The 17403-nt window shown below is 43.4% G+C and overlaps 1 protein-coding gene across 6 annotated transcripts in view; it reads left to right on the forward strand.

Moving 5' to 3' along the window:
• The first annotated feature begins 860 nt into the window (after positions 1-860).
• DGCR2 (DiGeorge syndrome critical region gene 2) overlaps positions 861-17403 on the forward strand; it is a 50322-nt gene continuing 33779 nt past the window's right edge. The window contains exon 1 of one of the 6 annotated variants that reach the window (XM_088660121.1): positions 861-1257. In XM_088660121.1, the coding sequence (XP_088516247.1) occupies positions 1179-1257 (79 nt within the window). In that variant the 5' untranslated portion in view covers positions 861-1178. The remainder of the gene's footprint in view (positions 1258-17403) is intronic. The other 5 variants (XM_035097864.3, XM_035097863.3, XM_035097862.3 and 2 more) reach the window with 5 other exon arrangements.

The following is a 17403-nucleotide window of genomic DNA, read 5'->3' on the forward strand; positions in this document are numbered from 1 at the left end:
CTCATTGGGTGACCTTGACTGTCTCTCAGCCTAATGTACCTCACAGGGTAGTTGTGGGATTAAATGAGGAGGGGGGGATAGTCATATACACATCACTTTTTTAAAATAAAAAAAAATTCTTTCTTTTTCAGTTAAAATAAATAAATATAACATTATATAAGGCATCCACACAACATGCCCAGTCCAAGGAAGTTGATGTTGAAGAATCATTGCTTCGAAACTGGTGATCTTTGCTTCTTCCAGTACACTGGCATTAGTTCGCCTGTCTTCCCAAGTGATGTGTAATTTTCTTCGGAGACACCATTGATGGAATCTTTCGAGGAGTTGGATATGACGTTTATTATAAGTGGTCCATGTTTCACAAGCATACAGTAAGGTTGGTAGTACAGTACTCTACAATATCTTTGTAAAGGAGCATTTTGGTTTCCCTGCGGATGTCCCGGTCCTCATACACTCTGCACTTCAATTATTTTTATTAAATTTCCAAATTATTACAAATCCAACCCAATTACTTTAATACAATTTCTGTCTTCCCAAGTGATGTGTAATTTTTTCCGGAGATACCATTGTTGGACTCTTTCGAGGATTTGGAGGTGGTGTTTATAAGTGGTCCAAACAACCCCACCCCAGCATACCTGGAAGGGATTAATCCCCATTCAACTCAACGGCGCATTACATATGCTTTGCAAACTCAGGGAGGCGCGCTCGCTGGATTACGCATGCGTCCGTGCGTATGGGCGGAGTCTCCTCGCCTCTCTCCCCTCAGCCTCCTGAGGCTCCTTCACAGCGAGAACTCCGCGCTCCTCATTACCCCACGCGCCTATGCAGATCGCTCCGCCTCCGAGGCCCCGCCCCCTGTTGGCTGCGGGGCGCGCGGCGGCGAAGGAGGGAGAGGGGGCGGTGCCTCAGGAGGAGCAGGGGAGACGCGGCAGCCATCTTGTGCGTGCAGCGATAGCCAGTCAGCCAAGCTACGCGGGCTGAACGGCCCCCGCGCCTTGGCGAGCCTGCTGAATTCCTCCCCCTCCCCGCCTCCCGCTTGGCTCCCGGGGCTGTGACGGAGAAGCGGAGGCCGCCACCGCCTCCGGCGCCTTTTGTTTTTATTTTTCCTTTCCCCTCACCGCCCCCCTCCCGCGGGGGGGTTTACGTTGCTGCGCTGGGGGAGGATGAACGGAGGATAAATGGTGCCCAAGGCAGACAGCGGCACCTTCCTTCTCCTCTTCCTCCTGGTACTTAGCATCACCGAGCCGTTGCGGCCAGGTACGGGGGCCGGGAAGGGACATGTGGGGAAGCGGGGGGGGGGGCTCGGGGAGGGGGCTTTGAGGGGGGAAGTGCGCGCGCGCACGCAAGGGTTAAAGGGGTGGTGGGCCCCCCCATTTGCAGGTGGTGGCGGGGCTCTGGGATGAGCCCTTAGGGAGAGACTTCAAGCCCCCTTGCGCAGGAGTTTGGATGTTGCTAAGGATCCCCCAGGTGGCTTCCCTATCTGCACCATTGCATTTTATAAATAAGGGGAGGGGTCCCACTTGTAGGTGGGGGGGGATCTGGGATGGGACCTTAAGGGGAGATTTCAAGCCTCCTTGCTCAGGAGTTTGAATGTTGCTAAGGATCCCCCAGGTGGCTTCCCTACCAGCACCTCATCATTTTATAAATAAGGGGAGGGGTCCCACTTGTAGGTGGGGGGGGGAGATCTGGGAAGACACTTTAGGAAGAGACTTCAAGCCTCCTTGCACAGGAGTTTGGGGGTTGCCAAGGAGCCCCCAGGTGGTTTCCCTACCAGCACTTGCACATTTTATAAATCTACAAGAGAGGTGGGGATTTTGGATACTGGGATAAGGAGGTTGTCTTGAGGGTTTGGCTTTTTAAATGGGAGATGGAGGTGGAGAGAGAGCTCTGCCTAAGGGTGGGGGGCTGTCGCCCCACCTCCAGTTGGGGTGTGTGTGGCTCTGGTGTGCAACCTCGGGGCCTTCCACCTTCTTGCACTGGAGTTTGGGAGTTCAAAAAGGAGCACCTCTTCCCAGGTGTTTTCCATGCATAGCACCTGTGTGGTTTTATAAGTTATGGGGTGTTTAGGGTGTGGGTTGTCTTTGCGGATCTGTCTGTGCAGACTGAGTTCTCAGGTCTTGTGTTAGTGGAGAGGGGGATGGGATTCCCCCTCCCTCATTGGAGTGGTGACAGTAGGGAACCCCTGGTGGTTCCCCAAGAATGTATCTGGGGTGATAGTGTATCTCATAGGCCTTTGCAGTCAATACTTGAGATCTGAGAGGATAAGGGGCAGTAGGATCCGGAGATGTGTTACCACCTAGAATGAGGTGTGTGCGCATTTGTATAGCCGAAATCGGTTGTAAGATATGGAATTCAGATCTAGTCAGGAATTGTGATGCACTGAGATCAGGAAGGGGTCCAAAAATCTCAGAGGGAGCTTAGTATATGGCACCAAGAAATGATGGGGTTGGGAGAAGTTGATGACTCCTGTGGTTTACACTGGCATTAAAATCAAAACAAGAAACAAGCAGGTTGGGAAGAGAGAAATGATGGCACAGCCTAAAGTAAAAAGAGGAAGAAGAAAATAGTCACCTGTATGGAAGGAAATGGAAATTAATGGAGTTTCAGGGGCTTGGGGAGGAAATGGGTGAAATGATGTGAGGAAACCCCTGATCAGTGCATTTGGGGCATATGTGCAAGATGGGGAAAGAAAAAATGGTTTCCCAGTGGCATGTTGTAGTGCTGAATGATAGTACAAAATAATCCTGTCCTAGTTGCAATGTCCTTTTCTTACTAAGCCCTGCTGAACAGAAGGTGATCTCCACTTTGGAAACTTCCATTGGACCTGGCTGATGGGGGTGGCAGTATCTAGGACCCCTTTCAGTACTTCACCTGTTGCGGGTCTGAGGGAAAAGCAGGATGCTTTCCACAGATTTTCCCTTTCAGTACTTGTTCCCCCCAAGATTTGTCTGCAGTTTGTAATGCAAGCCAAAATCTAGAAGTGTAGTTCTGCAGGTAAGTCAGGAGGAGGATATCTAACTCTGGCCATACTTGGAGTAGACACATTGAAATTAGCAGGCTGAAGTTCATTAATTTCAATGGGTCTACTCTAAAGGAGAATGTTGGATAATCACCCTTGGGTAGGAAAAAGGCCTGCTTTGTCTACCTGTCACTGTATACAGAAGCTACTTGGCAAAGGAATAATGGTGAGTGCATTGAGAACAGAGGGCTTTGTCTTGTGGTGGAGTTTTAATTGACTGATGGGACCTGTTTCCGTTGTTCTGTTTCATTTTTCTGTAGTGCAATTTGGCATTCTACGTAGCTCTCAGAAAATGCGGCTGTTAAGCCCCCCCCCAAAAAAAATTTCACTTAGCTGTGGAGAAAATTATAATGTATGGATGAAATTAATGGCGGGCCTTTGCTTCTTGCTAAGTTACATTTATTTGGAAGGAATCCTTATCGGGAAACAATCCGCAGAGGATATGATTTAGCATTTTCAAAGTAATGTGGCTAGAGTTACATAAGCGGTCATTGTATGTGTGTGGTTGGGAGGAACTCCAGATTATATAGTCTTTTCAGAACTTGAACTTTTTAAAAAGTTAATCTTCATGAAAATGGTTTTGCCATGTTATATAATCTCACTGCATGCAGACTTTAACTGGGGATTTCTGCACTTGCTCTTATAAATAAGAATATTGCTGAGAACCTGAACTGGAGCCTAGTTGTGGCTTGTTTGCTTAACTGCTGGTGCACTATGACTATAGCATTATGGAGCATAACATTTAAGATTTAATCACAACATTAAAAACCTTTAGAACACGCACCAGTCTTTAGGTGGTTTGCTTTGGTAGAGGCTTGTTGCCGCAAGTTCTTCATAGTGTGTTCTTTGCTCTCTTTTTGTTTTTAAGTTAAGTTTCAAATTTGGCTGTAAAATACACTGAGCTGACAAGTGGAGCTTTTGTTGCTTGGAGCAATAGTTTCTTAAAATTGTCTCCTACATCCTTTCTATCCTACAATTGGGATTATATCTGCATGTGGAAAGTGGAACTTTGAACTAGCAAAACTGCACGTATATGAGGGAGAACCATTCTTGCTGCTGAAGAGGCAAGCTGGTTTGTAAATAGGCAGTTGGTTTGCCTCTTCAGCAGTAGGAGAGGTGAAAACTCAAAAGCAACTTTTGCCTGCTCTCGGGTTTATCCATGTGCAGCATATATCTTTGCTGGATCATGGCCTGGGTCCTTAATTAGTATGTGTGAGTGATTTTAATGGTGATAAAATTGTTATTTAAATATAACCAGTGAAATGAAATGGAATGTGTCGGTCTGAATTAATGAAGTTTGTTGCCTTTTAAGCATGACAATACCTAAAGGAAGCAGCAGCAAAGCAAAGACTTCTTTCATGCGTGTTCTGTAATTTATTATTTTCTCTGCTGCTTTGGTGCTTCCTAATAAACAGATTCTGTTATAAGTGGTTCTCTCTTCCCCACGCCTCCTTTAAAGTACTTGTTATCAGCTTGGGTAGCTGTACAGATTGAGACCTTTTCCTCTGATCTGAGGATCTTGTGCTTTCAAGAGCATGTTCCTGCAAATCGTTCTTGGTGTTTGATTGTAGATACTGCATCAGCTTTATTGTATAGCCATATCACAGAGACCTAGGGCTTTTAAATTTCTGAAGGAATTTCTTTTTACATTGCTTGGTCAGTGGTATCTTAACTTGGTGGCTTTTTGTTTCCTATTAAAATAAAGAGTGCCTTTATTTTTCCTATTAAAATAAAGAAGTGTGCATGCACACGAAAGCTCATACCTATGACAAACTTAGTTGGTCTCTAAGGTGCTACTGGAAGGAATTTTTTTTTGTTTGTTTCGACTATGTCAGACCAACACGGCTACCTACCTGTAACACCTTTTTTGTTACTGATGAAAGCTCATAGCCTGCACTTAAAATGGCAAACTAAAAAAGCTAAGGTCCTCCATATTATGAAGTTGAGGGGTTGGTATGTGTTCTCTGTATGGTTCTGTTTAAAGCAGGGAAGGAGAACCTATCGTCCTTTAGATGCTGTCCATTGGCTATGCTACATAGGGCTGCTGGAGTCCAATGATAAAATCTAGAGGTCCGTGCATTCCCTATCCCTAATTTAAAGCCTTTAGTTCCACAACATGGCAAAAATACTGCATCTGGCCACTGTATAAAGTGGGTTGTGTTGCTCTGCTGTCACATTGAAGGCAGGACTCCTGTATTAATGCCACATCATGCTGTTCAAAAACAAATTGTCCAGCCTCTTCAAAACTTGATTGTTACCCAGTTGTTGATTTGCAGCTGACTTGTTCATGAATGACTTCAGTGTCATTTTGCAGAATCAAGAGAGTCGTCTATGCCCATTCAGGTATCACTGTAGTGTAATGATTGAGTTTTCCCTACTGGGTTATACTGTGGTCCATTTTCTCACACGTTTGTGGCCCTTGCTTAAGTCAGGCTCCAAGCAAATCACACTAGTGCAAGCCTCCCTTTTCATTGTGCTCCAAACCAAGGTTTGCAATTATTCTAGTTTATTTTCTTTTGTTCCCTGCCACAAGGTGTGCTGGCCTCCCTTGTGTGTGCTTTGCAAGTTTTTGGTTTTCAGCATAGCTGATTCAACCACACTGAGTCAGCCCATTAATTCTTCTAGCCCAGAACTCTTGGCTAGCGGTGGCTCAACAAGGACCGGGGTGCAGATGCCCCATTCAGTTACCTAACACCACAGAATTACTCGTGGTGGGTGGTGTTGTCTTCCATGCACCACTTTCTTATCTGTCGCCAGCTGATTGCTCACATCCTTTTTTCCTTGAAACCATGTGCACCTTTTAGGATGCTGCTTCCCACAGAGAAGCGAGATGAGGAGGACAGGACTCCTTGGAGGGTCTGCCATACAGGAACTAACTGTTAACAAGGGAGTCAAGGGTAGGGTAATCATAATTAACATGCCCTCTTGAGCAGGTATGGCAGCAGTTTGTGGGATCTCACCCTGAACCCCAGAACAATGAGGTTGCGGTTGTACATCAGCATGTTTCTCCCGGGAATGCCATGGCAACGTTTAAGTTTCCATACGCATGGCCAAGGGCCAGTGGCAAAGCCTTGAATTTGCATGCAGAAGGCCTCAAGTTCAATCCACAGTGGCATCTCCAGATAGTGTTGGGAGGGAACCCTGCCTAAAACCCCTGAAGTGCTGCTGCCAGTCAGTGTAGACAATACTGAGCTTGACATACCTGCAGTTTGACTCAGCTTCCTATGTTCCATATAGGCCTGAGCTTCAGTACCTTGAAATTACAGTAAGTTTTACTCCTCATTTGCTTGCATGACTCCCAAAATCTGCTATTTCACATCCACCCCCTTACTAGCAGCTCCTTTCAAGAGGACATTTTCTCCCCGCATCTAAAAAAATAAATCTCTCCCGGCTTGCCTGCTTAAATTGTCCTTTTTCATTCCATCCAGAATTCTATTCCTGAGCTGAGCCCTGATATGTATTTACAGCCCCAGGTACAGAATGTACCCTCTTCTTTCCCTCCATCAAAAAATGTCCATTCCAGCCCCCCCCCCCAATGCTTTTTATTTGCTAAACACAGATGCAGCCAAGTTCCTCTCAAAAGCACAGGCTTTTGAGGAAGAGCAGGAGCTGCTTGGTAAGAGCTTTGGTTTCCTGTTCTGTTGTTGCTCAGTGGCTGGGAGAAGGAAGTCAGCAGCTACTCTTTGGCTGTGTTGCAGGTCATGGTATGAGAAGAACCTTGACTTAGCAAACCATACTGTGCACGGCCCAGTTTCTAACACTGTGTGCATGGTATAGTATAGTTTAAGCCAAGATTCTTGACTTTGCATTACTTACACATGTGGAATTTACCTGTGAGCCAAGGAAGGGGAAGCAGATCTGCTGAGGTAGAGGTGAGAAGCAATAAGAGATCACTAGAAGGTGATTTAGAAATAGTGAGCAGGCAGTGTTAGAAACTGAGCTATGATAGCTAGGAGCTAAATGGTACCTTAAACCTAGGTTATGGGTGCAACAACCGAAAGTTTAGGCCTGCTTTATTACAAGAATACATGCTGAAAATGAATGAACCTCAGCTAAAATATTATCTTCATTTTTCACATGGTCTAGTCCTTCCCCTGCCCACCCCCCTAATATTCTTAAGAGGGACTCTTCTCCAGTCTTCAGAGAGTAGCTGGAAGTGGGGACGCAGAAAAAGGCCCTTTCCTTCCACTATGCAGTTTTAATCTGAAATCTTAGGTGCAGTACTGCTTCCAGATCTCAGAAACTGCTCGCACTAATGAAATTCCCTGTTGCAAAATGCGCCTGGAACAGTGGGAGTTTCGAACACTGTGAACAGGGGCACTTTCTCTCACACTGCCTCTTTTGTGCTCATATATTTGATAACAGTAGGGAGGTGAGAAATTGGGAAGTGATTGAGAGAGGGAGACCCAGGTGAGAGCTGGGAGGTAAGGCTACCACAATGTGTGCAAGTTAATTGTGGTGAGCTTCTGTGGAATGTCCTTTGGGAATAGCAATGCCCCCCCCCCCCGTTCCCAATTTTGTGTGCTGCCATTTTATTTCTTTATTGGAGATTATTCTCTCCCCCGTTCAGTTTTGAGCTGTTTTATTGTGTTGGCTTATTTGTACTGTTTCCGTATGGATTTATTTTCTGTACCTGCTGACATTATTATTGTTTCTAATTTTTCTTAATATGTATTTTAATTGTTACGTTTATTATGGTTCATTTGGTATGTTGTGAGCCACTTTGTGCACCATTGTGGAAAAGTGGCATACTAATAAACAGACGATGATGAGGATAATAGCAGGGGGGGGCATCTCCCACCTTTCTCTGTTCTTCCTTCTTAGCTCATGCGCTGTGTGCAAGTTGAGACTTCACTGCTACAAACATACCATAATTTTTAAAATACTGACCTTCTGCCCAGCTAGTTGAGCTTTGCTGAACTGTTCCCAGCGACGTGACTCCATTTCAGCGACCTGCAGCTTGGAGCTTACCAGCCCTAAGGGATAGATCAAGACTGTTTGTCTTGCTCCTAGTACTTCCTTCAGGAAGTGCCTTTGAGATAACATTTAAAACTATATAATTAGAGAAGCAGCAGTGCTTCACTCGCTTGGTGTAATGAGGCCGAAGATGCAGGAAAGTGCTACAAAGGTGCTTAGAAGTAAGCTGTATTCCAAAATATTTGGAAAACCAAGGGGCAATTACAGAAGACCATGTAATTAGAACACATCCTCCCCCTTAAATTCAGATTTCTTTTGGGATTTTCTAGAGAATAATTTTTCTAGAGTGAATTTTTTTTAATTAAAGGACTATATTATTAAGGTTTCTGTCTTGCTTTATGTTCCCATTATGGCTACTATGTAGTGCGTAATACTGTTCTCAAATCTTTCTGAATGTAATAATCACTATGCAGCATGAGGCTTAGGCCTGAACTGGTATCCTGTGACTTTGTTTCTGCCAGTCAAGTAATCCCTTTTAGTCTTTCGTTAAATCTGTGCTAGTCTCGTTCCCATATTGCTATATGCTTATATTTACTCCCCCTGGGATTGGTGCCCTTCTTATTCTCCCCTGTCATGCAAAGGTACCAGATGTACAGAACAGACTCACGTGCATGGGTCTCCATTTGACCCGATGGCTACGAATGTGGGATCCCCACATTCAGCAGCTACCGTTTAGTTGTAGGAGTTCCTTTTATACAAATGGAGCTGTGTGCACATCACTCATGCTTGGAATTGGCAGTGTCAACAGTGCTGCTTGCTTGCTTTGGATATGCAGACTTAATCCAGGTTCCCTTTTCTCCTTATCCCTGTAGGAAAGGTAAAGGGACCCCTGACCATTAGGTCCAGTCGTGACCGACTCTTGGGTTGCGCGCTCATCTCGCATTATTGGCTGAGGGAGCCGGCGTACAGCTTCTAGGTCATGTGGCCAGCATGACAAAGCCGCTTCTGGTGAACCAAAGCAGCACACAGAAACACCGTTTACCTTCCCGCTGTAGCTGTACCTATTTATCTACTTGCACTTTGACGTGCTTTTGAACTGCTAGGTTGGTAGGAGCTGGGACCAAGCAACGGGAGCTCACCCCTTCGCAGGGATTAGAACCGCCGACCTTCTGATCAGCAAGCCCTAGGCTCTGTGGTTTAACCCACAGCGCCACCTGCATCCCTGTAGGAAGCTGCCTTTAATTGAGGCAAGCCATTGTCTAGCTCAGCATTGCCTACATGGACTGGCACTAGTGGTTCAGAATTTCAGACAGTAGTTCTCTCCTCCCTCCCCCCCAGCTACTAATCACAATGGCTACCCTCTGTGCTCAAAATCTGCCATGCACATTTTGCACCTGGCTATCAGCTACTTGCGACCAAGTGAAGATGCCCAGGCACAGGGTGGATAAAAATCAATGATTTTTTAAAAAATAAAATAAAAAAATCGGATTTTTTTATTTAAATCGGATTTTTTTAAATAAAATGCTTTTTGAGGAAAACATATTACCATCCAAAGGTTATTCCATCATGAAATAAAGATTAGATTTTTAATTTTGTAGTATAAGGTTGTATATGTTTAATTTTGGGGGTAAATAAATTCCATTAATCCATTCACAATGTCATGCTCTTCCAGAGGTTTTTGTAAGATTATTGGGCAGTTTCTCTGCCTACAAGATATTATCACAGGTGCTTGGTTTACTTTTGCAGTTCTCAAAACTGAATTTGACTCAACAGAGATCACATGCCTCTTCTTCACAGCAAAAATGTTATAACATGAACAGAGTTGAGAAAAAGACCTTAATCCTATTGTTCTACAAACCTATGAATACAGAAGCAACCCCTTCAGTGCTTAGTTTCAAGAAGTTCAGTGAATAGAATAGAAACAATATTTTTCTGATTGTTTGGAGTGGACAGTATTTAAGTTTTTCATGTGTAGGCTGGGCTGACAGTCTAAGTTTCTTAAAATATATGAATTTTGTTTTTGTTTAGCCAAATTAGTTAACAAACATGGATGTTTGTTTAAGCAAATAACATTTGCTGAAATGTTATTGTTTCAGTTGAATAAATCTATTTAAATTGTTATTATTAAGGTAATGATTATTTTTCTCCTTCCTAAGTACAACAGTAAAGTTGTCCAAATATGAATGATTAACCTATTAAACTGGGGATAAAAAAACTAATATGAAAAGTTGTTATTCTAAAAATCTTCATCTACTTGCATATTAAAGTTATACCAGCAAGAATTAGTCTTTATGATTTAAATCAACTATGATTTAAATCAAGCCTTACTGACTAGTGATTTAAATCGTGATTTAAATCAGTTTGATTTAAATCAAATCCACCCTGCCCAGGCACCAGGATGGTGCCTGATGTCTCTATCATACGGAGGTGCATGCCTGGGGATCCTTGGAACTTGTCAGTTTTCACACATTTGCAACACATCCTGTGGTTTTCTATCCATTATATCTACACAATCGGAGCGAATTTCAGGAACCAAAGAATTGTGTTAAAAAATGCGACTTTTGAGCAGTCTGAACCCCAAATGGCAACTAGACATTCTGTTCTGACTGTAACCCTGGTTTAAAGAGTCATTTGGTGCCCAGCTTATATATCCAAGTTTCTTAACCAGGGGTTAGCAAACATTTTCAGGAGGGAGGTGGTCCACTGTCCCTCAGACCTTGTGGGGGGGGGGGCGGACTATATTTTGAAAAAAATATGAACGAATTCCTATGCCCCACAAATAACCCAGAGATGTATTTTAAATAAAAGGACATATTCTACTCATGTAAAAACACCAGGCAGGCCCCACAAATAACCCAGAGATGCATTATAAATAAAAGGACACATTCTACTTATGTAAAAACATGCTGATTCCCAGACCATCCGCGGGCCGGATTTAGAAGGTGATTGGGCCGCATCCGGCCCCCTGGCCTTAGTTTGGGGACCCCTGTAACACTGGTTGCCCTCTGCCTCCATGGTCAGAGGCAGTAATGCTTCTGAATGCCAGTTGTTGGAAATGGCAGGAGGTGAGCGTGCTCTTGTGCTTGCAGGTTTCCCACAGCCACCTGGTTATAGTCATTGTGAGAACAGAATGCTGGACTAGATGGGCCATTGGCCTGATCCGGCAGGCTCCTCTCAGGTTCTTATGAGATGCCAGGGCGTGAACCTGTGACCTTATACACAAAAAAGCATGTGCTCCACCACTGAATCGACAGCCCTTCCCCTAAGATGCTATAAAAACCAATATTACCAGCTGTGTGTTTGTCTAGTGTTTGCATGTCTAAGCTTGCATGCACACCTTGCTCCTGTGTGGGATCAAGGCCAACCATTGTTCACCATGACATCATTTTATTACATAGTTTTAAATATAAGCACTCAAACATCACTGCTTACATGTGTGATAGCAGCAGAGAAACTGACCAGTCCTGCCCTTGCCAATCTGGTGTAGTGTTAGAAACGCAAATATATAAGCTAGGCCCCAAATGACTCTTGTGTATTTTGCAGCCTTTTAGCCTTGCTCTTTAGAATATGGTTTTATCCGTGTCTGTTGGTCTCTGCCAGCTCAAGAAGGTGCAGGGTCAATCCCTCGCTTCTTCTTCCTGAAGCTTTGGAAAGCTGTTGACAATCAGTGTGGAGGAGGCAGTATTGAGCAGTACATAGAACAGTGGTCTCTCTTTATTTAAGAGAGCTTTGCAATTTTCCTGTATCTGATCCAGTGATCTCTGGTCTATGAAAACATGCCACAGTGTATATTCTAGTCTTTAAAGGTGCCACAAGAATTTTATTGGTGTATTTTCAGGATGACCTCCATTTCTTATGCTAATTGACATTGGCTTTACCTAGTTTTTATAAGAGAGAAGCCTACTGTTCCTTGTTGAAGGTTCTAGTTGTAAGAGTAATATGGCTTGAGAACACTCAAAAGTATGATTGAAAGCCTGAAATGATCACGGCAAGTCATCTTTCATCATAGAATTTCAATGTTGGAAGGAATCCTGAGGGTCATCTAATTCTACCCCCTGCAATGCAGTTGGATTGTGTAGAACTTTGATTCAGGTTATTGTAGCTCAGGGCAATTGTAATGCTTTAATATTTTTCAGAAACCTGTTCAGTGAGGATTTTAACACAGGCTAGCTTTTTAGAATATTAATCTTATCAACAGTCAGCAAGACCAGCAGACTGTTATGTAGGGTCACTGGGCATTTTTAGCAGGCTCTTAACCAAAGTTTCTTAATAGCTTCTCCCCACAACATGGAATAATCAAGGTTACCTGAAGGAAATTTAACATTGTTAAAATCTTATGCCTCGGCTAATCAACATTAGCCACGAGGCTTACTACTGCTGGTATAATTAAAAATTGATTTGAATCTTGTTTTCTCATTAACCAGGATATACTTTGATTCCCATTTAATGGAGTTGTATGGTGTAAGATATGCAGGGGCACCACAAGCACTGACTTGTTTTATTGGCCATCTCTTATGTGCGGTTGCAACCAACCTCTTGCAGGTTATGGGATGCCCAGAAGGATTGGGAGATGGTAAGGGCTGCCTGTCATTTGTGTCATAAATTTAGATGTTGAAGCATCAATATGATTTTCTACTGCTGTTTCTTATATTTTCTACATTTTTTAAAGCAGATGAGACCCGTGGGGTAGAATCTGCGGGGTGCCAGAGGTTACGGGGCATTTGCTTCTGGAGAGCTGGCAGCAAATACAGTGGTACCTCGCAAGACGAATGCCTCACGCAACTAAAAACTCGCAAGACGAAAGCGTTTTGCGATGTTTTTGGTGATTCGCAAGATGAAGTTTTCTATGGCCGTGCTTCGCAAGACGAATTTTTTGGTGTTTTTTTTTTTGCTGCGACAAACCGCGCTTCGCAAGACGAAACTATCGCAAGATGAAGCGACTCCCGGAACGAATTAATTTCGTCTTGCGAGGCACCGCTATATGTGGATTCTTGCAGACACACTCAACTAGGAACTGCCACTCACAGTAGTGGCTTTCTTCCTCATCCTTTTAAATTATCTAAACTTGTCTTCTACCATCCAGTATTGTTGATTTTAAAAGAATTATTTTAAACTGCTTATTTGAATTTGGCCTATTTGAATAAAGTGACTTTCCAAAACAGGCTGCTTTCACTTATTTGAAGAATGCTTGTAGCCATACAACAACCTAATGGATGGTTGCAACATCAGTCAAATTGGGCTGTTTCAAAATGGTAACTATCATAATTCCAGGTGACTTCCCCTAGGAATCATATGTACTAATTATCTGACCCATACAGACATTATTCTAAACTGGTTTGGAGGTTTGGACTCACATGCTCCTTCCTCCTGGATCTGGTTAGCAGCAAACCATAGTTTGGTGATGCATCCAGATGTGTAAACCTTGACTTGCTCAAGCCATAGTTCACCCAGAAACAAAGATCCCAAGTCGCTGTTTGCAGGGAAGCATTTGGATGCATCGACAAAACATGGTGTACACTAACCAGAAACCGAAGCTGCTAATTTCACCCGCTTGTGCCCAGATGAAGGTGGACAACGATGAGGTACAGGTGATATAAGGTTTGCTGTTGTTCATTACTGATTATGAATGCAGCCTTGCCTCTTTCTAAAGTGGGGTAGTTGGTATAGTTAATTAAAGTACACATAATAATTCAACATGCCAAATGAGATTTAGTGCACTGGAAAAGTTCCTGATTCAATTCTTTATTTTCTGGAGAAACCACATAGCCGTCTACTAAAAGTAGCTCATCGACTAGGGACAGGAAGAATTTTTTGTCAGCTAATTACATAATATTTTTAGGATCCAGTAGCTGGTGCTGAATCCTGACGTGAAAGGAAAAGAACATTTAATACTATTTTTGGCAACATTTTTTGCTTCTGTTGCCCCATTTTTTGTACATTAAAATCTTATTAAACTTTATCCCATTGCCTGACATGACGTGACAGTATAGCAGTACCCAACCAGCAAAAGATGTGGCAAAAGATGAGAATTTGTGAATCCAGAATAAAGCAAATTCAAGCTTCAAGGAAAATATTTCAGATCTTTCTCTAAGTGACATGCTGCTTTCTTCATATTTATTTACCTACTTGATTTATATAGCTGCCCCATAGCAGAAGTACTCTAGGAAGGCAGGGTGGTGTATTGGTTAGAGTGTCAGACCAGGACCTGGGAGATCAGCATTCAAATGCGCACTTAGTCATGAAGCTCACTGTTTGATCTTGGGCCAGTTGCATCCTCTTAACCTACCTCACAGGGTCGTTGTAGGGATTAATTGAACCATGTATTCCTTGGAGCAAACAATGGGAAATAAATGTGTTCAAAATTAGCCAGGTGTCAGGCATGTTTTGAGACTGGCATGGGTCCAATGGCAACTGTGTGGAGATATCTGGATGCTAGGTTGACGACTTGGGAAAGCGAAAGGTCACTTAGAGAAGGATCTGAAACATTTTCCTTGAAGCTTGAATTTGTTTTATTCTGGGTTGTATTATTTGATGTTTTAATGTAAACTGCTTGGAGATTTGTTCTTTAAAATATGGTCGCAATTGGACCCACACCAGTCGCAAAACGTGCTTGGGGAATTTCGAATATGGCTCTCCCCATGTATTTTGCATGGGGGTAGTGTTCCTGTTGCAATCCAACTTGGATCAGGCCGTGGCCCAGCAGCTGAAGACAAGTGAGTTAGACAGGCAAGTGGTCTGATTCAGTATAAACCCGCTTCCTAAGAAACATCTAAGCAAATGCCAGTGAAGGATTGCAGCGAGCCTAAGCCGCATTGTGAGAGGCTCTGTGCAAATGTAATTAAATGATTCGTCATAGATGTCAAAGAGCTGCTCCCTGTGAAGTGGTCCTGAGTGTATTGGCTGTTGTGTTCAAAGTGCGAAACGGGCCCTGCTTGAGCAGACTTGGATGGCTGCCTGGGCAGCTTTGTCCTGACCACCCACACTGCGAATCTTGATTGGCCCAGGGGGCACGTCTTAACTTGGCATCATTTCCTCTCATTCTCTCAAGTAGTGATAGAAGAAGGCACACAGCATCCTTTTTGCATCTTTTAGTCTATAACGGAGCTGGTCTCACTCCTAGTGCCAAGCACATTTGGCTACGAAGTAGTATTATCCGGTAGAGCAGAGGTGGGAAACTTTTTCAGCTTGGGATCTGCGTTCCCATATGGGCAACCTTGGGGCCACATGCCAGTGCTGGGCATGGCTAGAGGGGGAAATGGGTGGAGCAAAGAATGTACAATTGATGTCTGCACGGTAGGTGGTTTCTGCATAATCATTCATGCACCACTCTCCATCCTCCATATAGGCAAGCAAGAGGCATATGATCAAGAGTTCAAGGTATTCCAGCCTGGCAAAAACATTCAGTGGCAAAGCAGGGTAGCGAGGGATGTGGCCTCGGGAGAGTTCTGAGGGCCGCATAGGTCTGGAGGCCACATTTGCACCCTGGACCTGGGGTTCCCCACTCCTCAGCTGAGACTGGGGATGATGAATGCCGGACCTAAGCTTCCTCTGTGCATATTTTGCTGCTGCTTCTTTTTTTAATTGGAATCTGGGTTTCCCCAATCTTGGATAGCCTGCAAGAGCAAGAAAACTAGGCTGAGATCATGCATATTATTTTTCCCGTTCCCCATTCCCCCAGCGCTGAGTCTGCAAGTGAAGCTGAAGCTCCTTGATTTCCGCTGAGCATCAACAGTTTTTAAGGGTCAGCAACTCCCATTTATTTAATTAATGAAAAAAGCCAATAAAATGTATGCGGTTTTATTCACGTTACGGCAAATGTGCATAATCTAACTGAGGCACTCGCAACCTGGTACTCTCCTGGTGCTTTGGGCTGTAATTTCTATCACCTGCCTACCTGCCTAGCTGTGCTGACCAAGACTGATGGGAACTGAAGTCCAAAACATCTGGAGGTCACCAAGTTGGGGGTGGCTGAGCTAGTCTATTTTGAATAGTAGGAGACTTTCAGTGGTGGAATGTTATTTTGGCAATGTTTATATCAGTGCATGTAAATTAATTCTTATCATATCTGCAAAGGATAGTTCATTAGGCTCAGTGGTTGTGTCTACAAATGGTCCTGTGCTAGTGTTTACTACTTTCATTGATAAAGCAATGTAGGAGAGCATTGTACACACAACTGTTTTAAAATACCAATATGAATATTTATTAAATAAGGTATAAACTTAAGTAGACCAGTAAGCCATTAAACATACCAAATATCCTAGGCTCATTCAAAGCAAAGATGTGATCCAATGGGTAACATGCCATCTATACTTCAGGCTATTATGCTCTTTAATATCACAGAGTCCAAATATATTCATACACACACACACACACACACACACACACACACACACACACACACACATACATACTGTATATAAATGTAAGGCTGTCATCATGCAGCCCCTGTTGGAGGATTTATAGCACTGCATCACAATCCTGGATCTGCATGATGTTAGGATGAGGGAGGGGAGCAAAACAGAAGACTGCACAGGTTGTACCACGGTGTATTGGGGGAGGGATGGCAGAGGGTTGGTCATCTGAGCAATAAGAGGCACAGCGCCTGCTTAGCGTTAGTATATATCTGTGTATGTGTTTCATTTTCTTATGAGCAACGCGTCTGCATTAGTGACAAGGCAGGATGGTCCATTCAGCTGATTTTGGAGTTACAGTTCAGAAATGGGTGGAAGTTAATACTACCGAATATCTAATTTGTCTGGTGTGACCACTTCCATCCAATGTATTATATTGAGGCAGGGCATATGTACCACTGGAGCCTCCATGAGCCTGAATTTGTACTGCACATATATACGTATTCTGAACATCAGCACAATCATATTATTAGAATATGTTTAATAATAGGGCTGCTTCTCAGAGAAATCCCACTGTATTTAATTTAGTTGATTGATCCATTTTACATAGGTGTAAAACCAATAGCTTTGAAGCCAAACTAATTCTGAGTCCTTCATAGGTAGCATTAGTAGTTTGCGCTCATTTGACTTTTTCTTGTGCTAGCACTTTGCTTAGGACTTTTTCCTTGTTTACTTGCCATCATGAGGTAATAGTTCTTCTGCAATGCAAAGCAAGTAGCTCATTTACTGAACTGCACCAATATTTTGGAAGGAAGAGAAGTATTTGAGCCAGATTTCTGCATTGTGTAATCTGCAGCTCTGTTTAGGCATTTGGGTTTTCTTGCTTTCCTTCATATTTTGGAAGAACATGAGGTGCTTGGATAATATACCCCTCTTTTCAGCATTTGAAAAAAGGTCTCTTTGTTTTCAAAGGCACCACATCTTCAGCAGAGGGGGAGGCCCGAGGAATTTAGAACCAGGGATTCGGTTCACCCACTTAAAAAAATGTCCTTGCCAATCCTGATGTTCAGCCAAAATGACACATTTCTTTAGCTTATTGTGTTGATCTTACTGGCA

This window comes from Zootoca vivipara, chromosome 16 (genome assembly GCF_965207765.1).
Source record: "Zootoca vivipara chromosome 16, rZooViv2.hap1.1, whole genome shotgun sequence".
NCBI lineage: Eukaryota > Metazoa > Chordata > Lepidosauria > Squamata > Lacertidae > Zootoca > Zootoca vivipara.